Raw genomic sequence first — 23,160 nt, forward strand, 5'->3', positions numbered from 1 at the left:
ACGACTGTACCTAACCATAAACATCAATGCCTTTCTTAAAATCAATACACAGAAGTATATATTTTTAAACCTGCATATTTAGCTAAATGAAATCCAGGTTAGCAGGCAATATTAACCAGGTGAAATTGTGTCACTTCTCTTCCGTTCATTGTACGCAGAATCAGGGTATATGCAACAGTTTGGGCAGCCTGGCTCGTTGCCAACTAATTTGCCAGAATTTTACGTAATTATGACATAACATTGAAGGTTGTGCAACGTAACAGGAATATTTAGATTTAGGGATGCCACCCGTTAAATAAAATACGGAACGGTTCCGTATTTCACTGAAAGAATAAACGTGATAGTTTCCAGATTCTACCATATTAATGACCTAAGGCTCGTATTTCTGTGTGTTATGTTATAATCAAGTCTATGATTTGATAGAGCAGTCTGACTGAGCGGTGTTAGGCACCAGCAGGCTCGTACGCATTCATTCAAAACAGCAATTTCGTTTTGCCAGCAGCTCTTCGCTGTGCTTCAAGCATTGCGCTGTTTATGACTTCAAGCCTATCAACTCCCAAGATGAGGCTGGTGTAACCGATGTGAAATGGCTAGCTAGTTAGCGGGTGTGCGCTAATAGCGTTTCAAACGTCACTCGCTCTAAGACTTGGAGTAGTTGTTTCCCTTGCTCTACATGGGTAATGCTGCTTCGAGGGTGGCTGTTGTCGGTGTTCCTGGTTCAAGCCCAGGTAGGAGCGAGGAGAGGGACGGAAGCTATACTGTTACACTGGCAATACTGAAGTGCCTATAAGAACATCCAATAGTCAAAGGTATATGAAATACAAATCGTATAGAGAGATAATCCTATAATTCCTATAATAACTACAACCTAAAACTTCTTACCTGGGAATATTGAAGACTCATGTTAAAAGGAACCACCAGCTTTCATATGTTCTCATGTTCTGAGCAAGGAACTTAAACGTTAGCTTTCTTACATGGCACATAATGCACTTTTACTTTCTTCTCCAACACTTTGTTTTTGCATTATTTAAACCAAATTGAACATGTTTCATTATTTATTTGAGGCTAAATTGATTTTATTGATGTATTATATTAAGTTAAAATAAGTGTTCATTCAGTATTGTTGTAATTGTCATTATTACAAATAAACAAATAAAAATCGGCCGATTAATCGGTATTGCAAAATCATAATCGGTCGACCTCTAGTCTGCGGTCCTGCCCCTGTGACCTTCTCATCCAATGGGTTTTGAGTGGGAGGCAAGGAGAGAAGACATGAGCAATCAAGGAAATGTAATTGAAATTATCCCCAGGTGTCCATCTGGCTCCTTGAAGGTGCTTTTTATTTTACCAGGTAAGTTGACTAAGAAGACATTCTCATTTACAGCAACGACCTGGGGCACAGTTACAGGGGGGAAGAATGAGCCAATAGGAACCTGGGGGTGGTTAGGTGGCTCACAACCAGGGGCACGGGAGGCTTACATTACCAGACTAAGGGGACTTAACCAAACCTTTGAATTATTGTTATTTAAGACTAAGCCTAACTCTTGAGGTTTTGATATACTCATTTTTGTACTTACATGGTGTGAGAGCCAGGTGGGAGTTTCCTGCTTGGTGGTGTGACTATTGTGAGGCTCTGCTGGAAGAATTGCCTTCTGTCTGCATTGGCTGAACATGGAGGAAGTGGCAAGAGCCCATGGGTGGTATGACACTCCCAAACACACTGTTCTGCTGGGCCTGACGGCACGCCGCACGTTGTTTGGCACCCTGCCTTGTCCTGTTGGACCAGTCTGCTGCAGGGTAAAGCTGCACCCTCACTGAACCCTCGGTTCACATCACTTGATTAGTTGACTGTTTTGCTCTTGCTCAATACTGGGATGTAAAGTAGATTTGGCATATTTGCTTGAATTGAACTGTGCTGTTTGCCCTTGTGGCACTTAGATTAGGCTGAACAAAAAATGGTTTTGGATTGTTCTGTTAACCTTAGTTAGTTGTACGAAATATTTATGTATGGTTAGGCCATGTGTGAAAGCTTTGGAATTTGTATTTTCCCGTACTTTTAATCAGTGCACTGTAAAACATTTTTTTTTTTTTTTATATATAGCAAGTTCAGGAGAGCCCATCTTTTGTCACCTGGTCTTTGTGTTTGGCTGCAGCCAATATGATTGGAAAATAGAAAATCAGCAGTTCACCTGACTGGACTTTTTTTTTTTTCCTGTTCTGAGGACCACCACACCTGTCAAAGCTCTTGAGCACCACCATTCGCGGAGTCGTGGGACAACTTTTGCTCCTCTGAAATGCCTCCCCACCCCTGATGTGGTAAACAGAGGAACCTATCTAGTCCACCCTTTAGCTTATGCAATGCAGTTGCTTTCGCAGACATGAGGAGATATCGTATACCACCTCAATGAGGATAGTGTACTACCAGATCCGTAACAGCTTCCCATCTGCACATAGTCTGTACAAACTGATATTAATAAATTATTATTTTTTGTCATTCCCCACACACCTCAAAGCCCGCTTCTATTGGGAGGCCTGGTGTTTCGTTTGATACCCGGAAGTGTGTTTTAGGTTAGAGCCCTGCACGGGCATGAATTTTAAGACTGAGCCTTACCCATGCCTGCGACATTCAGACCCTACCCAGGCTCAATTGCTTCTATCAAATGTAAGGCTGCCGAAATCAGAAATAACTTCCTCTGTGAGGACAAATTAATTAGCTGTTCCTCTCTCACTCGCACCCTGTGCACAGCTCGTTCTGCATGCGCTCTGCTCATGGCGAACTGAGTCTGGGTATCCATAGCAACGGCTATGTCAGTCATGTAAACTACACATGCTAGAAAAGTAACTTTTTTGCTTTTGACTCTTCCACAGTCCTCAGTAAAGGCCTGTTATAGGAGTCTATGTTAAGTGGTCCTCAGTAGCTCAGTTGGTAGAGCATGGTGCTTGCAACGTCAAGGTAGTGGGTTCGTTTCCCGTGACCACCTCTATGTAAAATGTATGCATGAATAAGTCGCTTTGGATGAAAACGTCTGCTAAATGGCACATATAAGTGGATTTACTGTAAGGGGCTAGTTTAAGACTGCTGGCCATTTATGTTGTGGAATCTCTGTCTGTCCAGGAGGTGTTAAGCATGACAATCCTTGGGTCAGACTTACGGTGAAAGGGAAAGTGAGAGATCTGCCTTTTTTTGTACTTACCCAGAGTCCGATTTAACTGATGAATACAATTTATGTCTCTACATTTAAGGTAGTTTCTGGACCAATTTGCTAACTAGCATTGGCGCAATGACTGGAAGTCTCTGGGATCAGCTAGCGTTAGTGCAATCAGCTAACATCTAAGAGTGAGAATGAGTCGCTAAGTTATAGCCTCAGTCCCAAGTGGCTACCTCTCCTTGTGTCCTCCTGAAAACACAGATGCCAATGTTTTTTTTCTTTCCCCCACTAACATTAGAAAAATTTACAAAAGTGTAAAAAAATAAAAGTGCATTCAACCTGAAGGCCTACTAAAATGTGGATCCACCTACGGGCTTAATTTGAACTCATGCCTCTGAAAGGTGTCCTTATTTATTTATTTTTTTAACAGGCACCATTGTCCATGTGTATTTTGATTCCTTGCTCATTGTACTGGTTGCTTTGTAGCAACATCCCTTGAGTAATTTTGAATTTGACTGCCATTTCAGTGACTCGGTGTCATTTGAAGCCATTTTCATGCTGTGGTGAGAATAGAGGCTGGTGTTATTTCCACACCTCACGCTCTTCCCTTCCCAATGTCGGCTGTTTCCAAGGTAACACCAGGTGACACAATCTGAGCGGGGTCAGTGTGGCTTGGAATCGAACCCTCTTGTTTTTTTTTTTTCATCTCTCTCTCTGTCTTTGTGTCTCTCTGTCTCTGTCTCTCTGTGTGTGGTGCTTCTCTTCCTACCCTTCCATGTTGTTTTGAACTGCAGCTGTAAAAGATAGAGACCTTTACACCCTGACTACCTGCAGTTGCTCCCAGGTCCAGACCAGAGAGCAAAAAGTACACTCCTTTTTCCTCACACACTGCTTGCGCTCGGACTAGCGGGCGCTCTCTCTCTCTGTAGCAGCTGAAGAAAAGGTCGTTTAGGACAAGCTTGGCTGATCATGGAAAGAGGAAACAGCCAGTGGTATGACCAGGATGCTGCAGACTGTCGTCGTGCAGGGAATGGGGCGAGGTAGGGCTCGTTTATCCTCTTCACCTGTCACAGCCTACTCACTGCCTTTTTTTTATATTCTAGACTGATCAGGGTGTAGTCTAAGTGTGAGTGAATGCCGTCAATGCTTTTCCATTTTACGTGAGTATGACTTTTCTCCCTCAGTGTCGACTGTGGATTTAGCCACACGGCTTCCTTGACTCCAACCAGCAGTGTGTGTTCAGCAGGACGCAACGTTTAGAAAATTTCAGATAGAAATAGGCTATGTAGAACAAACATGCCTCTGACGTGTAGAATAAGGAATAGTATCAGCTCTAAATCATGGCACTTCTATCTGCGACGTTCAACAACGTTTGATTGCTGAACCGTGGCCCAGGATTAGTCATGGCCTCCATGTCGAAGTCCAGTACCAGAGGGAGTGGAACCATCTCTAGATCACAGCCTATTGGCCTCAAGTGATCTGCTGGTGAATTCCTTGGGGCATACAGCGGGTTGGCTACACTTCCAGGATTACAAGCTAGTTGATGTGCTGCTGCTAAACCAATATAGAGGACATCATAGAAACTATGGGGGGAAACACTGTTGTATGACGATGTGAATTACTTTAATAGACTACAATTTCCCTTATACATCTTCTAGCATGCAACAAATTGGTTGCTTGACTTTGTTATTCCCTTGCATTTCATTGGCTGTTGCATTATTATTATTTTTTTTGTAATTGTATTCTGTGATTTTGGACCTCACTGACCACATGTTACAAGTAGGCTACAGTACGGTGGATTCTCACCTCAAACTTAGCAGACAGGCAGCAAATCTATTTTTTTGGAAGGCCCCCATAACAGTGTAGCCAGCAGTACTGTGTGACTGGCTGCCAGCCAACACTCCAAATAAGCTCACACGTATGTTACGTGGCAGGATCTGAGAGTTCAACCGTTTAAAGCATGCATATTCCATCCCCATGTTTGCTTTGAGACCTGGCCCATGTGTCCTGTCTTCTGTAGAACAGGTCCTGTCTGTGGTATCAGATTCTCTCATCTTCCTCATTTTTGTTTATAGAAAAACACAATGACAGGCATGATCTAATTGTCAGACATTCCCCAATGAGGTGGAAATGTTAATGTATTTTTTTTCACTGTAATGCCTCTACTTAACATGCCCTATACCAGCGATCATTGACTGGATTCAGCCGCTGGCCTATTTTGTTTGTTTTCTTGAGCAGATGGTCGGGGGGGGGGGGGGGGACATAATTACAAATAATTTGTAGACTGCAAATTGACCGCAAGAAGCCTGACTAAAACATAATAGTTTCAAACCTTGCTTACATTTGTATACGGTCATGTGTGTCTATAATGCATGATAATACTTGAACAGACTTCCAAAAATCACTGGTGTTTTTTTTGTCTTATGTCCAACAATTTTAAAATAAGTATTTGCTCAGAAAACATTGGGGGGGCGGGGCGGGGCAAATGAAACCAAATTGGGCCCGCTGGCTGCTAGTTGGGGAATCGTGCTCTCTGTTTTATACCTAGACTGTAAGCCTAAAGGGAAACCATAACGTGTTTAACCTGTGTTCCTGTAACAGTGTAAAGTGTTGTTCTATTTGGGAGGTTTTGCTGGTCATTGTTTGCCTTATACAGAGCTGATCATGTCAGCCGGTGAAGTAACTGTCACATGGTGCATGATGTAATTAGTTTTCCAGTCAACTACAATTTTGTAATTTGTCTGTGACTTGTGTTTTATACAACACCTTATTGCTCTATGATATAGCCTAGGCCTAATGGGTTTTGAAAGTGCTGTGTTCCTGTGGTATAATTGGCAGTTCATACATTAGTGAGAGGCATATTGGCAATTTATACACTAGGTGGTACAGGCCCTGAATTCTGATTTGGCTGGAAGCCATGGTATACCACGGGCAGTTTTACTGATCTAATTATGTTGGTAACCAATATATAATAGCAGTAAGGCTCCTCGGGGTTTGTGATATATGACCAATATACCACAGCCAAGGGCTGTGTCCAGGCACTCCGCGTTGCGTCATGCTTAAGAACAGCCCTTAGTCGTGGTATATTGGCCATATACCACACCGCCTCGGGCCTTATTGCTTAATTTGTGACCGCTCATGTATGTCATGTAGCTAAGGATGTATGTCTTGAAGGAACCAGTGCAGGTCTAGAGTAGACAATGCTGGTATGCCATGTCTGTCACCAACGGTTAATGTGTTACCGGTTTTCTAAACGGGACTCACTTGGCAGGATTAAGAGTTGCGTGTGTATCTAGTGTGGGTGGACATCGTAGAAATATTATTAAATGCCTTTCAAGGAAATGACATTGTAATGGGGGGGGTGATGACGGAGTAAACTCATCAGACCAACTTTTTTGCTCAACAAACTACACGCACCTTTCTCACAAAAACCAAGAGCAGCAGCATAAATGATGATAAAAATGTATCTGGCTCTACTGCAGCAGTAGTGTTCGGATCTATACACTTCAGTTAAAATTACACATACCCGTGACAATCGGAGCCGACCCAGATCCGTGACACTATTAAGAATTCTTGATTTGGACCTGCTCGGATCGGGTCTTGGGTATTCGGGTACAGGTGGCTCCGTGAAGACCTCTTCACACCTCCCTGGGTTTCTCAGACTTTCCCTAAACTAGATGTCTTCAAGCTAAACAAGATCCACAGGCTAGCCTATATGAAAAATGATCGGTAGTTCATTCATTTTCACTCTGAGCTAGTGGAACTTTTTTAGATTACGGGAAGGGCTTTTTTAGTTTTTTTACATGTCCCCACCTGTGCATTGCGCCACTAAGTGCAGGAGGCGTGGGCCCTTAGGCTTACGTCACCCACTACGAAGTGTCACACCATTTCAACACAAAGCCACATCCTTTAGGTAATAGAAGAACTGCTTTCACTTGAAGGATATGGCCAGACTGAACTGGTTCAGAAGTCACTCAGAAAAAAAACATTCCATTGCAGCAGTGTTGGAAAACTTTTAGGTCCTCCTTTTCTTTCTTCAACTGTTGTTTTGTTTTGACTGACGGCACATTATGGATTGAATTGTGTTTTTATTCAGATAAGGTCTTGCTATGAATAGGTATATGACTCTTCGCTCATCTGGGAGACTGCGTCTGAATGGGTAAGACTTTAGACGGCAGTTTACTAATTTGGTTGTATAATTCTTTTCAGGAAAGTGATTTAGACTTCTGCACAGACATTCTCTATTCAGGTTGAGACCTGTTTTGTCATGTTACGTTGATCTTCGTCTAGTGTGTTTGTTTGTAGCCTAAATCCATTGAGATTTATGTTTTTTATTTTTGTCCTTTGAAAAAAAAATATCAACTCTGTCCTATGATTGCCTTTTGTATTGCCTTTTGGATTCGACTTGAGTAACATTTTGAAATGGAATTGATTTGAAGATGTTTACTGCAGTCATATATGGGTGATTCTCACAACTGGCACTTGACAAAGAAATGTATATGTTTCCTCTTGGGTCGCTAAGGTTAGGATCTGTATTTCTCTATTTTAATAATAATTATGTTTATTGATCAGATAATATGCATTTTACCACAATATCTGCAAAAATTATCATTCGCATTTATTTATTTTTTTACATTGCTCACCTAATGGAAAAAGCCTGAGTTAAACACAACACTGAAAACAAATAGATTTAAAATGAAATGAATGGAGTTAATTTCTCATTACCGCAACACAATATAAAGTAATGAAGTTACTTTATTCACCCCCCTTTTTTATTTTACCTTTTATTTAACTAGGAAAGTCAGTTAAGAACAAATTCTTATTTTCAATGACAGCCTAGGAACAGTGGGTTAACTGCCTTGTTCAGGGGCAGAACAACAGGTTTTTACCTTGTCAGCTCGGGGATTCGATCCAGCAACCTTTCGGTTACTAGTCCAACACTCTAACCACTAGGCTACCTGCCTCCCCAGTTACGGGAAGGGCTTTTTTTTGTTGAGTCAACACATGTTAGAAACACCTTTTGGCAGTAATTGCATCCGAGTAGTCTTGGGTGAGTCTCGTAACAGCTTGGCACACCTGGATGGTGCAATATTTGCCCATTTTTATAATTATGAGCAAGGTGAATACATGACCCCCAAGGTGTTGGAGGTCATGGCCACAAGTTTTGAAGTTTTGCCATAGTTTTGACTTAAATTTGCTTAAATCTATCTTGGCCACTCAGGATCATTCATTGGCTTCTTGGTAAGCAACCCCAGTGTAGATGTGGCCTTGTTGTGGGCTATTGTCCTGCTGAAAGGTGAATTTGTTTCCAGTGTCTGGTGGAAAGCCGACTGAAGCAGTTGTTTTTTTTGCCTGTGCTTAGCTCCATCTCGTTTAATTTTATCCTTATGTGTCAAGCATACCCATAACATGATGCAGCCACCACCATGCTTGAAAATAAGGAGGCAGTTACTCTGTGATGTTGGATTTGCCCCAAGCATCAGGCTTTGCATTTAGGGCAAAAGGTTTATGCCTTTTGTGTTTTCTTGCAATATAACTTTAGTGCCTTGTTGCATACTAGAATATTTGTGTTTTCAAACTGTCATTTAGGTCATTTATTGTGGAGTAACTACAATGTTGATTTAATCTTTCTCCCATCACAGCCTAGGAACTCTGTAGCTGTTTTAAAATCACTAATGACCTCATGGAGACATCTCTGAACAATTTCCTTTCTGTCCAGAACAGTTCAGAAGACAATTTTTGTGTCTGGGTGGTTTAAATCATCATCCACAGCCTGACCATGCTTAGAGATTGAAAATATATATATTCAATGTCTGATTTGTTATTGTTACCCATCTACCAATCACTGCCCTTCTTTGAGGCTTTTGAAAAGCTCCTTGGTCTTTTGTAGTTGAATCTGTGCTTCAACACTTGACTGAGGGACCTGACGTATGTAAACTCAGCAAAAAAGAAACGTCCTCTCACTGTCAACTGCGTTTATTTTCAGCAAACTTAACGTGTAATTATTTGTATGAACATATCAAGATTCATAACAACTGAGACATAAACTGAACAAGTTCCACAGACGTGACGAACAGAAATTGAATAACGTGTCAGTGAGGACTACTTTTTTACCAGTCCTGTCTGGTCCAGCGACGATGGGTTTGTGCCCATAGGCAACATTGTTACCGGTGAGGACCTGCCTTACAACAAGCCTACAAACCCTCAGGCTGAGAGAGGCTGGACTATTGCGGACAGTCTGAGCACTGATGGAGGGATTGTGTGTTCCTGGTGTAACTCGGGCAGTTGTTGTTGCCATCCTGTACCTGTCCCGCAGGTGTGATGTTCGGATGTACCGATCCTGTGCAGTTGTTGTTACACGTGGTCTGCCACTGCAAGGACAATCAGCTGTCCGTCCTGTCTCCCTGTAGCGCTGTCTTAGGCGTCTCACAGTATGAACATTTCAATTTATTGCCCTGGCCACATCTGCAGTCCTCATGTCTCCTTGCAGCATGCCTAAGGCACATTCATGCAGATGAGCAGGGACCCTGGGCAACTTTCTTTTGGTGTTTTTCAGAGTCAGTAGAAAGGCCTCTAGTGTCCTAGGTTTTCATAACTGTGAACTTAATTGCCTACTGTCTGTAAGCTGTTAGTTTCTTAACGACCATTCCACAGGTGCATGTTCATTAATTGTTTATGGTTCATTGAACAAGCATGGGAAACAGTGTTTAAACCCTTTACAATGAAGATCTGTGTAGTTATTTGGATATTTACGAATTATCTTTGAAAGAGTCCTGAAAAAGGGACGTTTCTCTTTTTTCTGAGTTTATGTAGTATGTATGGGGGAAAGATGAAGGGGTAGTCATTAAAAATCATGTCAACCCTTATTTCACACAGTGATTACATGTAACTTATTATGTGATTTGTTAAGCCACATTTTACTCGTGAACTAATTTAGTGAATAAATAATAGTATGTGAATACTTACTATTTTTATTAATTTGTAAACATTTGTTGAATTTTCTTTTCCCTTTGACATTATGGCGTAGCCTGTTTTGTCTACATCAATGACAGAAAGTCACAAATCCATTTCAATCCTACTTCGTAACGCAACAAAATGTGAACATTCAAGGGAGGTGAATACTTATGATACCCACTGTACATGGGGTTTATACACCCATATTTCTTGACAACCCCTACTTAATCAAATAACTGTTTTACAAAAAAACTCTACAATGGGTGTAAGCAGTGATCCTAGTAATTAATTATACTTCTTTTCTCTGTATATATCAACGATGTCGCTCTTGCTGCGGGTGATTCCTTGATCCACTTCTACGCAGACGACACCATTCTGGATACAGCTGGCCCTTTGGACACTGTGTTAATAAACCTCCAAACGAGCTTCAATGCCATACAACACTCCTTCCATGGCCTCCAACTGCTCTTAAATGCTAGTAAAACTAAATTCATGCTCTTCAACCGATTGCTACCCGCCCGACTAGCATCACTACTCTGGACGGTTCTGACTTAGAATATGTGGACAACTACAAATACCCTGGTGTCATCTGGCTAGACTGTAAACTCTCCTTCCAGACTCATATTAAGCATCTCCAATCCAAAATGAAATTTAGAATCGGCTTCCTATTTCGCAAGAAAGCCTCCTTCACTCACGCTGCCAAACATATCCTCGTAAAACTTACTATCTTACCGATCCTCGACTTCGGCGATGTCATTTACAAAATAGCCTCCAATACTCTACTCAGACTACATCCAATTTGCTATCACAGTGTCATCTGTTTTGTCACCAAAGCCCCATATACCACCCACCACTGCGACCTGTATATTCTCGTCGGCTGGCCCTCGTTACATATTCGTCGCCAGACCCACTGGCTCCAGGTCATCTATAAGTCTTTGCTAGGCAAAGCTCTGCCTTCTCAGCTCACTGGCCACCATAACAACACCCACCCGTAGCACGCGCTCCAGCAGGTATATTTCACTGGTCGTCCCCAAAGCCAACACCTTTGGCCGCCTTTCCTTCCAGTTCTCTGCTGCCAATGACTGGAATGAATTGCAACAATCGCTGAAGTTAGAGACTTATATCTCCATCACTAACTTTAAACATCGGCTGTCTGAGCAGCTTACCGATCGCTGCAGCTGTACACAGCCCATCTGTAAATAGCCCATCCAACTACCTACCTCATTCCAATATTTATTTTTATGCTCTTTTGCGCATCAGTATTTCTACTTGCGCATCAGCATCTGCACATCTATCACTCCAGTGTTAATTTGCTAAATTGTAATTACTTCGCTACAATGGCCTATTTATTGCCTTACCTCCTTACACTGTATATAGATTTTTCTATTATATTATTGACTGTGTAACTCTGTTTTTTTGTCACACTGCTTTGCTTTATCTTGGCCAGGTCGCAGTTCTCAACTGGCCTACATGGTTAAATAAAGGTGAAATAAAAAAATAAGGATTAGCTTAATATCGTTACCAAGATTAAGGTTCTACTTGCCAAAACTGACCTAAAAATGTTTTTTTGGCAATGAGGCCCTTCAATATGCAAATAATAGATGGCCATTATGAATCAGCTAACAATTGACCCGATCATTCATGCCTCCATGTTGGTAAGTTATTTTTTTTAAATGTACTTTTTAGTCATTTTGGTAATGAGAAGGTAAAGGGGGTATTAGAGACTAAGAACCTAATTATGAAGGCCTATAAGTCAAGAAATTAAAATGAACTTGTGAGGATGACGACTCCTAGATTTGATGCATCATGGGTGAATAACTTTTAAATATTGTATTTTGTTACAGTAACTTGAAAAAGTGTTACGGTAATTAGAAATGTCCACAGATGCATTTTACGTATTAGTTTTTAATGTAAACTACTATTACATTTTTTTTAAATCTGATTCATGGACAAACTACAGCAACCTATTGTTTCTTTTTTTTTCTCTAAAGTAAAATTGTATAAAATTATCCAACCATTTAATCATGACATATTTCGGTAATGAGAATTTTGGGTGCCAATGTTTGTTTAAAAAAAAAAATCTGTAAAATGTATTTAAAACAAGACAATGTGCCATAAACTAGGCATCTTAGTCTTCAGAGTGATATTTGATTGTTGGCAGATGCATCATGGGTTTTCTAACTCAATTTACTACTGCCATAGTGAAACGCCTCAATATATAACTTTAGATCTGTCATTCTCATTGGAAGCCAGTCTAAGATGCAGTATGTCTGTGCTATTTCTATGCTCAATGTTGTAAAGTTTGGTTTTTGGGTCTTGTACTTTCTATTCTGCACACCAACTGAAAATACAATATTCTTGGTTATGGAAAATATTTTTTTGCAGTGGTTTAGATGGTACAATGATTATCTACACTAGTTGCTTGTTTTGTTACAAACTGTAATACAGGCAAACTATTAGAATTTTAGCAACCAGAAAATGGCGGAGGGATTGGAGCATAGTGCTTCTTTGAAACTGGTTTCATGAGAATCACCCATATGATTTGCCTACAGGAAGCTAGTCGCCAAACGCCTCGCTTTGCTGTATTTACCAGAAAGCTGTGGTTTACTAGCTAGCACCTTACAGACTGTCAGTGTGCAACACCATTTTGACTGATACGATAAGGCAGGTCACCTTTTCCACTCATCATAAAGACCTTTTTCTCTCATTTCACAACTTGTTTTATCCCAGTGGCTGAAATATTCATATGCATCTTAATGGTGTGAATTTAAGGCAGCCCTCTGAAGGAATTAGGCTAGACACCATGTTTGGAAAGCAGTGCTTCATTACGTAATATTCATATTCGATACTTTGTGGTTCGACAATTGTCAAGTCTAAATACAAATGGTGCGTTTTAGAAAATGGATGTATATGTTCTCTCTTTTAGCCCCTCATACATCAGTGGCTTAAGATTGATGTGTGTTTTGGTTGATCTATTTTGCCCTGTCACTGAACCCTTCTGGTCCTCTCTTCTAGCTACCAGGTGGAGAGTGGAGGGTTGTCTGTGAAGAGGGAGAGTAAGACGCTGGAGAAGACCAGGAAACCCCTCAGTCTGGAGGAGACCCAACTGGAGCTGCTGCTGCAGCAGAGCAAAACTTTCACCAGACAAGCCTCTGTCAGGTAACTACACTGACCCTGTGCAACCATGTACACTCAAGACTTGGGCCTTTCATAGTCTTATAAACATACCTGTTTTCTCTTTGAAGCTAAAGCCTCTGTGTGACTGTCAGCAATCTGCTAAAGCCAGTAACGTCATGCTGACGATCTCGATCTTCCACAGGTCTCGGACGTTCGATGTGGACAGAAGTTTGGAGAGGACTGTAAGCATCGGTTCACAAAGTGTACGTTCACTCTTCTGACTTTTTGACACTGTTTGTTTGTGGTTGGGATACTCAGCTGCTTTATCAAGTGTTCAAAACTACTCAGTACTTTAACATGGTCAATTTAGTAAGCTTTTCCTCTTCTGTTCTACAGAGTTTTATAAAGCACAACAAAACATTCCACAAGCTGTTTCCTGACATTCCAGAGACTGAAGACTTGCTACATGGTAAGTGACATTTTGAATATTACTGAAGACTTGCTACATGGTAAGTGACATTTTGAATATTACTGAAGACTTGCTACATGGTAAGTGACGTTTTGAATATTACTGAAGACTTGCTACATGGTAAGTGACGTTTTGAATATTACTGAAGACTTGCTACATGGTAAGTGACGTTTTGAATATTACTGAAGACTTGCTACATGGTAAGTGACGTTTTGAATATTATCGGTGGCCAATGGTGACTCTCCAAACAACATGTGACCCCTGTGCCAAATAGTAATGTCATGGAAACAGCTAGTCATGCTTTTCACAAAGTCCTAAATCACAAAAACATGAGCGGTGACTTTTTTTAAACTAATTGTTCAAACGATGGCATGGTTAAGTGAATCTGCAGGGGCCGTAGTAACTGACAATGGTGCACGTTTATCTGGCAGTCATTTTGGCCTTTACCCACGCTGACTGACAGTGCTTGCTGTGTGTCATCACGCTGCCAGGACTTATGTAACTAACGCTCCCCATGTCCTCCCTCTCTCCCCCAGCGTACATCTGTGCCCTGCAGAAGGAGGTGCTCTACCATGGCAGGCTCTATGTCACCAAGCATCACGCGTGCTTCCACTCCTCCGTGCTGCTCAAGGACACCAAGGTAAGCAACCCTTGATGGGCGACCCTGACCCTTGATTGTTCGTCTGTATACTTTATTTTCTCTCCATGGCATAGCAGTAGGCTGTTCTGTGTGGAATATGGACTAGGCTGTTCAGTTAAACAACATGGTTTGAACTTTGTCCTATTTGTCAATGGACAGTTTAGAAGTCCTATTACTAGCTAATGGAGAAATGTCTACATATCTTTCCCAATGACGTGTTAATGTTTAACACAATTTATTTATATACTGAACAAAAATAAACACAACATGCAACAATTTCAGATTTTACTGAGTTACAGTTCATATGAGGAAATCAGTCAATTCATTAGGCCCTGATCTATAGATTTCACATGACTGGGAATACAGATATGTATCCGTTGGTCACAAATACCTTAAAAACAAAGGGCCTCAGGATCTCGTCACAATATCTATGCATTCAAATGGCCATAGATAAAATGCAATTGTGTTCGTTGTCTTTAGCTTATGTTTTCCCCATACCATAATACAACTGCCACCATGGGGCATGTTCACAATATTGACGTCAGCAAACTGCTCGCCCACACAACGCCATACACGTGGCCTGCGGTTGTGAGGCCGGTTGGACAGTACTGCCAAATTCTCAACAAAAATACGTCGGAGGTGGCTTATGGTAGAGAAATGAACATTAAATTCTCTGACAACAGCTCTGATGGACAGTTCTGCAGTCACCGTGCCAATTGCACACTCCCCCAATTTGAGACATCTGTGGTGTTGTGTGCGACAACTGCGCATTTTAAAGTGGCCTTCTATTGTCCCCAGCTTCTTGATATGCCACACCTGTCAGGTGGATGGATTATCTTGGCAGAGAAGAAATGCTCACTAACAGGGATGTAAAACAAATTTGTGGCCAAAATTTCAGAGAAATAAGCTTGTGTGTATGGAACATTTCTGGGATTTTTTATTTCCGCTCATGAAACATGGGAGCAACATTTTACATGTTTATATTTTCGTTCAGTGTGTTAGTTTAACTTTTAGATGTACAAAGTCATGAAAAAAAGCCACAATGCAGTAAGTGAATGTTTGTTGTTCCTCTATCTGTTTCTACAGTTAGTGATCCCTGTGACCAGCGTGCAAATTGTGAAGAAGCAAAACACTGCCCTCCTGGTGCCCAATGCCCTGTCTATCCGCACCACCGAGGGAGAAAAGGTCAGGGGTCACTTTCTCAGTTGTCCCATTGGCACAGTGCATAGTCCAACTTTGTCTGCCACTTTAATCAGATGATTAGATCTATACTGGTGGTTTTAATATCAATATGTAATAGAGGGCTGTCTAAGTCATCAGACAAGTTACGTACCACCCATTGACCTCTGATGGATGACATGTAAGATTTGAATGTGATTAATGACTGGCTTATTTAACAGTGTACATTTTGAAGGTGAACGGTTGCAGCCTTGCCTGTTCCAGGGCGCACATCCAGGCTAAATGTCTCTCCTGTGTGTTTTCAGTACCTGTTTGTGTCTTTGCGGAACCGAGAGGCTTGTTACAAGCTCCTGCGGTCCGTGTGTCCTCAACTGAAGGGTGGAAGTGCCAACAGCAGCCCTCTGTTCTCTTCTGCAGAGAATAGTTTTGATCAGGACAAGCTGGTGGTAAGTTATAATCTTCAAATGAATAAAGATGTCATTTTCTAAAGTTTAAAGTCGGTCTAATGGATTTCCCTGAGCGACAGTACTGCAGATACTACAACAGCCCTTTGTAACCTACTGATACTTCCTCATATTCCACTGTAGATCTTTTGGCCTCTATTTTGAAGCTGGTTTTAACCCACTGTTTCTCTCCATGGACCTCTCTCACAGAACTCCAGTCAGTCCAGTCTAGAGGACAGTTTTGACCAGCCGGACGGGTCAGACCCGAAGCTCTTCCTCGACTCACCCCCACCCAGACCAAACAAAGGTCAGTAAGCCTAACTGGAATACCAGACTGGTATTTTATGAAGCAGGTTTGATGAGTTGGCGAGGTAACTTTGGTCAACTCTGAGTTCAAGTTGGGATAACCAGTCATACGAAGTGGGTCACGTTTTAACTAGGTAAATGTCTATGGCAACAAATCCCTCAGCACTACCCTGCTCCGGGGCAGGCTAACTCCATTTATCCTGAATGAAGTGTCTGAGCTGCGAATTGAGGACCAATGAAATCAGATTTCCTCCCTCTCGCAATTTAGTATGACTTAATACAATTATTTTATTGATAGGAGTGGGGGGGAGAAAGGTGAATGTGGTTGTGCATTGATAAGCACACAAGGCTGTATTAACCATATATAATAAAATAAAGACAGCACTTCTAAAAACCTATTTCACACCATAGCCTGCTGAATTTGCAAGATACATTTTCTTTCATTTTGATTTTGGCACCAATGGAAAATGTGCCACTGACTCGCCCATGGATTGATGCTCCAGCATTGTCTCAATGAAGAGTTCTGTGTTTGACTAGCCATGTGCAACATTACACGCAAACTTACAGCCTGATAGATTTTAATGGAGGATGAGCAATATCCACTGGCCTAGTACGGATGAAGCCTGAGTTGGAATGTGAAGCTAACTGACGCTGGTTAGCTTCAGAAAACCCAGAGTAGAAGTATCTTTCTTCGTAAGATACCCCTCTGGCCAGTAATGGCCTGTTTTCCCTTGAGCATGCTTTTTTAGTCTAGGACTAGGTTTCATATTAAGCACAATGTTCAACCTCTCATATAGGTCCTAATGTGTAGACTAATAAAGTTTACAGTTGGCTACAAGTTAGCGTTATCTGTTGTGTATGTACCTGACCTCTATATGCAAAGTCCAAGGTCATGTTTTCAGAGATGGACTAACGTGTATGCCCGCCCCCCCCCCCCCCCCCCCCCTTTTTCTTTTCTTCTCAGACCTAGTGCCTCAAGGGAGCAACTCCACCCTGAGGAGCATAAACACACAGCAGAGAGACGGCTCCTCAGAGGACCTCTCAGCTAACCACACACAACGTAGGTCTATGTTTCCGGCTGGCTCCTTTTCTCACACAAACAGAAATGCACGCGACTGTACAAAAACTTTCATGCAGCGAGCCACTGACGAGCCTGTTGTGTGTGCTGAAGTGGATTTTATTTTCTTTGGCGATTTTTAAATAAAAGCTGTCCTGGCTGGCGATAACCTACAGATGCTAACCAAGTGTCGTTCCATCTCTTCCGGGTCAGGTGGCTCATGGGTGTGGAGTGTGACACAGAACGCCTGCTCCCTTCTCATCCAGAGAGACGCCAGCAGCCTCAACACTCTCCTCTTCATCTACCTAATACTGTAAGTGACCTCTAAATAACCTTTAACCTGTAAGTGACCTCTAATGTCTCAATCAAATGTATTTATAAAGCCCTTCTTACGTCAGCTGATGTCACAAAACACGACCAGGTGGACTGGGGACAGCAAGGAGTCATCAGGCCAGGTAGTCCTAGGGCTCAGGGGAGAGGGGGAGGTGAAATACTCCAGATATAAGACTGACCATAGCCCCCCCCCCCCATGACACACACACACACACTATTGCAGCATAAATACTGGAGGCTGAGACAGGAGGGGTCGGGAGACACTGTGGCCCTGTCTGATGATACCCCCGGACAGGGGCCAAACAGGCAGGATACAACCCCACCCACTTTGCCAAAGCACAGCCCCCACACCACTACAGGGATATCTTCAACTACCAACTTACCATCCTGAGACAAGGCCGAGTATAGCCCACAAAGATCTCCCTCACGGCACAAACCCAAGGGGGGGGGCGCCAACCCGGACAGGAAGATCACGTCAGTGACTCAACCCACTCAAGCGACGCACCCCTCCTAGTGACGGCATGGAAGAACACCAGTAAGCCAGTGACTCAGCCCCTGTAATCGGGTTTGAGACAGAGAATCCCAGTGGAGAGGGGAACTGGCCAGGCAGAGACCGCAAGGGCGGTTCGTTGCTCCAGTGCCTTTCCATTCACCTTCACACTCCTGGGCCAGACTACACTCAATCATAGGACCTACTGAAGAGATGAGTCTTCAATAAAGACTTAAAGGTTGAGACCGAGTCTGCGTTTCTCACATGGATAGGCAGACCATTCCATAAAAATGGAGCTCTATAGGAGAAAGCCCTGCCTCCAGCTGTTTGCTTAGAAATTCTAGGGACAATAAGGAGACCTGCGTTTTGTGAATGTAGTGTAGGTATGTACGGTAGGACCAAATCGGAAAGATGGGTAGGAGCAAGCCCATATAATGCTTTGTAGGTTAGCAGTAAAACCTTAACAAGCCTAGCCTTAACAGGAAGCCAGTGTAGAGGCTAGCACTGGAGTAATATGATCACATTTTTTGGTTCTAGTCAAGATTCTAGCAGCCGTGTTTAGCACAAACTGAAGTTTATTTAGTGCTTTAGCCAGAAAGTAGAGCATTGCAGTAGTCTCAACCTAGAAGTGACAAAAGCATGGATTCATTTTTCTGCATCATTTTTGGACAAAGTTTCTGATTTTTGCAACGTTACGTAGATGGGGGGGGAAGCTGTCCTTGAAACAGTCTTGATATGTTCGTCAAAAGAGATCAGGGTCCAGAGTAACGCAAAGGTCCTTCAGTTTTATTTGAGACTACTGTACAACCATCAAGATTAATTGGCATATCCAACAGAAGATGTCTTTGTTTCTTGGGACCTAGAACTAGCATCTCGGTTTTGTCCGAGTTTAAAAGTAGAACATTTGCTGCCATCCACTTCCTTATGTCTGAAACACAGGCTTCCAGGGAGGGCAATTTTGGGGCTTCACCACGTTTCATCGAAATGTACAGCTGTGTGTCATCCGCATAGCAGTGAACGTTAACATTATGTTTCCGAATGACCAAGAGGTAAAATGTATGTAGTGAAAACAATAGTGGTCCTAAAACGGAGCCTTGAGGAACACTGAAATTTAGTTGATTTGTCAGAGGACAAACCATCTACAAACTGATATCCTTCTGACAGTTAAGCTCTAAACCAGGCCAGAACTTGTCCGTGTAGACCAATTTGGGTTTCCAATCTCTCCAAATGAATGTGGTGATAGATGGTATCAAAAGCAGCACTAAGGTCTAGGAGCACGAGGACAGATGTAGAGCCTCAGTCTGACGCCATTTAAAAGGTAATTTACCACCTTCACGAGTGTAGTCTCAGTGCTATGATGGGGTCTAAAACTGAAGTGTTTCGTGAGAGGAATGGGAGATTCGATATAGGCCAATAGTTTAAAAAAATATATATAATAATTCTGGGCTAAGGTTTGGCTTTTTCAAGAGAGGCTTTATTACTGCCACTTTTAGTGCGTTTGGTACACATCCAGTGGATAGAGAGCCGTTTATTATGTTCAACATAGGAGGGCCAAGCACAGGAAGCAGCTCTTTCAGTAGTTTAGTTGGAATAGGGTCCAGTATGCAGCTTGAAGGTTTAGAGGCCATGATTATTTTCATCATTGTGTCAAGAGATATAGTATTAAAAAACTTGAGTGTCTCCCTTGATCCTAGGTCCTGGCAGTGTTGTGCAGGACAACTGAACTTTGGAGGAATACGCAGATTTAAAGAGGAGTCTAATTTTCTTTCTAATGATCATGGTCTTTTTGTCAAAGAAGTTCATGAATTTATCACTGCTGAAGTGAAAGCCATCCTCTCTCGGGGAATGCTGCTTTTTAGTTAACTTTGCGACAGTATCAAAAATACATTTTGGATTGTTCTTATTCTCCTCAATTAAGTTGGAAAAATAGGATGATCGAGCAGCAGTGAGGGCTCTTCGATACTGCACGGTACGATCTTTCCAAGCTAGTCGGAAGACTTTCAGTTTGGTCTAGCGCCATTTCTGTTCCAATTTTCTGGAAGCTTGCTTCAGAGCTTGGGTATTTTCTGTATACCAGGGAGCTAGTTTCTTATGACCAAATGTTTTTAGGGGTGCAACTGCATCTAGGGTATTACGCAAGGTTAAATTGAGTTCCTCAGTTAGGTGGTTAACTGATTTTTGTACTCTGACGTCCTTGGGTAGGTGGAGGGAGTCTGTAAAGGCATCTAGGAATCTTTGGGTTGTCTGAGAATTTATAGCACAGCTTTTGATGATCCTTGGTTAGGGTCTGAGCAGATTATTTGTTGCGATTGCAAACATAATAAAATGGTGGTCTGATTGTCCAGGATTATGAGGAAAAACATTTAGATCCACGTTTATTCCACGGGACAAAATTAGGTCCAGAGTATGACTGTGGCAGTGAGTAGGTCTGGAGACATGTTGGACAAAACCCACTGAGTCGATGATGGCTCCGAAAGCCTTTTGGAGTGGGTCTGTGGACTTTTCCATGTGAATATTAAATTCACCAAAAATTAGAATATTATCTGTCATGACTACAAGGTCCGATAGGAATTCAGGGAACTCAGTGAGGAACACTGCATATGGCCCAGGAGGCCTGTAAACAGTAGCTATAAAAAGTGATTGAGTAGGCTGCATAGATTTCATGACTAGAAGATGAACACACACTTTTTGGGGGGGAAATTGAAATATGCTATCGTAAATGTTAGCAACACCTCCGCCTTTGCGGGATGCGCAGGGGATATGGTCACTAGTGTAACCAGGAGGTGAGGCCTCATTTAACACAGTAAAGTCATCAGGCTTAAGCCATTTTTCCGTCAGGCCAATCACATCAAGATTATGATCAGTGATTAGTTCATTGACTATAACTGCCTTGGAATTGAGGGATCTAACATTAAGTAGCCCTATTTTGAGATGTGAGATATCACAATCTCTTTCAACACTCATCCTTCAATAATCTCTATTTACTAAACACGTAGCCTCTTCTGTGTTTGATGGCATTCGTGAGTGTATAAACTTTAGGGCCTCTCGTTTCACAGAACACGTTTCCGGGCGTGTACTCTGCGGGCATGGTAACCAACGCGTTTCCGGGCGTATACTCTGCGGGCATGGTAACCAAACCGTTTCCGGGCGTATACTCTGCGGGCATGGTAACCAAACCGTTTCCGGGCGTATACTCTGCGGGCATGGTAACCAAACCGTTTCCGGGCGTATACTCTGCGGGCATGGTAACCAAACCGTTTCCGGGCGTATACTCTGCGGGCATGGTAACCAAACCGTTTCCGGGCGTATACTCTGCGGGCATGGTAACCAAACCGTTTCCGGGCGTATACTCTGCGGGCATGGTAACCAAACCGTTTCCGGGCGTATACTCTGCGGGCATGGTAACCAAACCAACGCGTTTCCGGGCGTATACTCTGCGGGCATGGTAACCAAACCAACGCGTTTCCGGGCGTATACTCTGCGGGCATGGTAACCAAACCAACGCGTTTCCGGGCGTATACTCTGCGGGCATGGTAACCAAACCAACGCGTTCCTAACAGCATTTGCATACGTGTGCTTAGTCACACGTGATAAAACAATGAGATTAGCAAAAGCTATGCGACTGGTTAAAGATGCACTATGCAGAAATCACGCTGCCGTTTCCTGATTGCTAAGATTCTAATCGTTTGGCAAATTTCAGTTTGTGACAAAACAAGCAAGAGAACCATTGTACCATCTAAACCGTTGTGAAAAATATTTTCCATAACCCAAAATATTGTATTTTTAGCTGGTGTACAAAACCGAAAGGAAGAGGCAGAAGAACGGGAAGCATAGAAATGGCGCACATCTTCTTCGACTGGCTTTCAATGAGTGACAGATCTATAACTCACATTTCTTTGTATTGTCGGGTCGCCCCCAAAAAAGTTACATATTGCAGCAACAGCTCTGACCTGTGAGTTACATAAGGCCCAGCAGCGCCATATATAGTACTGCCTGCTGTGTGAGACTAAGTTTAAGCATTGGAATGTGCTCTTTGAAGACTACAGTGCCTTCGGAAAGTATTCAGACACCTTGACCTTTGCCACATTTTGTTACGTTACAGCCTTATTCTAAAATTGATTCAATTGTTTTTTTTTTCCCTCATCAATCTACACACAGTACCCCATAATGACAAGGCAAAAACAGGTTGTTTTTTGCTAATTTATGAAAAAAATAAACATTACATTTACATAAGAATTCAGACCCTTTACTCAGTACTTTGAAGCACATTTAGCAGCGATTACAGCCTCGAGTCTTCTTGGGTATGACGCTACAAGCTTGGCACACCTGTATTTGAAGAGTTTCTCCCATTCTTCTCCATGCTCTACCACACGATGACAATAGATTTGGAGGAAACTCATTTTGCATGACCTATGTCTACTTTGAATGATGTAAAATGAAGTTGCATGAGAGTGTATGGGGAGTGTGACTTAACATTCTGTGTTTTTAGGGTGGTACTGCTGCTGCTATCGTCGGGGTACATCGGCCTCCGCATCGTGGCTCTGGAGGAACAGCTGACCTCTCTAGGCGCCCTCCCTGAATTCTCCTCACAGAGTGGGTAAGATGACCCCCACCCACCCAACCATACCATAACCTCCACATAACATGTCACAACCACGGTACAACTAGCAACCATGTAATTTCTTTAATTTAAACTTGCCCTTTTTATATATGAATGTAAGCATGACTATTTTCATTGCCTGGCTTCAGATTCTGATGAGCTTTAGGCAACTATCTTTGATGGCTATACAGTGGTAGGACCTGGTCAGTTGGCTCAAGCAGATTGATCATCAGCCTGGTCCAAGATCTCTATGAGAGACATATGCCGTATCTGTGCTGTAGTTTTACACAGGTGTGATTTCAGACAATTATTAACTGAGACTTCTGATGACCTAAGATATCTTATCTGCCCTTTTGTGGTTGTGCAAGTTGCCTCTCCCTCCCTTTTCAGAGTTCTGACTTTCAAATTCCCATAAGAGATACA

General features: G+C 42.3%; 1 protein-coding gene across 4 annotated transcripts in view; it reads left to right on the forward strand.

Moving 5' to 3' along the window:
* LOC106574150 (GRAM domain-containing protein 2B) overlaps nt 1–23,160 on the forward strand; it is a 28,276-nt gene that overhangs the window by 2,803 nt on the left and 2,313 nt on the right. Inside the window, exons 1-11 of one of the 4 annotated variants that reach the window (XM_045697382.1) lie at nt 4,013–4,189; nt 13,119–13,262; nt 13,423–13,483; nt 13,617–13,689; nt 14,226–14,329; nt 15,416–15,514; nt 15,814–15,954; nt 16,162–16,258; nt 17,222–17,317; nt 17,528–17,627; nt 22,627–22,730. In XM_045697382.1, coding sequence (XP_045553338.1) covers nt 4,119–4,189; nt 13,119–13,262; nt 13,423–13,483; nt 13,617–13,689; nt 14,226–14,329; nt 15,416–15,514; nt 15,814–15,954; nt 16,162–16,258; nt 17,222–17,317; nt 17,528–17,627; nt 22,627–22,730 — 1,090 coding nt within the window. In that variant the 5' untranslated portion in view covers nt 4,013–4,118. Of the gene's footprint in view, nt 1–4,012; nt 4,190–7,017; nt 7,309–13,118; nt 13,263–13,422; nt 13,484–13,616; nt 13,690–14,225; nt 14,330–15,415; nt 15,515–15,813; nt 15,955–16,161; nt 16,259–17,221; nt 17,318–17,527; nt 17,628–22,626; nt 22,735–23,160 lie in introns of those variants that run through there. The other 3 variants (XM_045697383.1, XM_014149789.3, XM_045697381.1) reach the window with 3 other exon arrangements.

The sequence above is a fragment of the Salmo salar genome, chromosome 16, assembly GCF_965601325.2.
Source record: "Salmo salar chromosome 16, fSalSal1, whole genome shotgun sequence".
In the NCBI taxonomy this organism is placed as follows: Eukaryota; Metazoa; Chordata; class Actinopteri; order Salmoniformes; family Salmonidae; genus Salmo; species Salmo salar.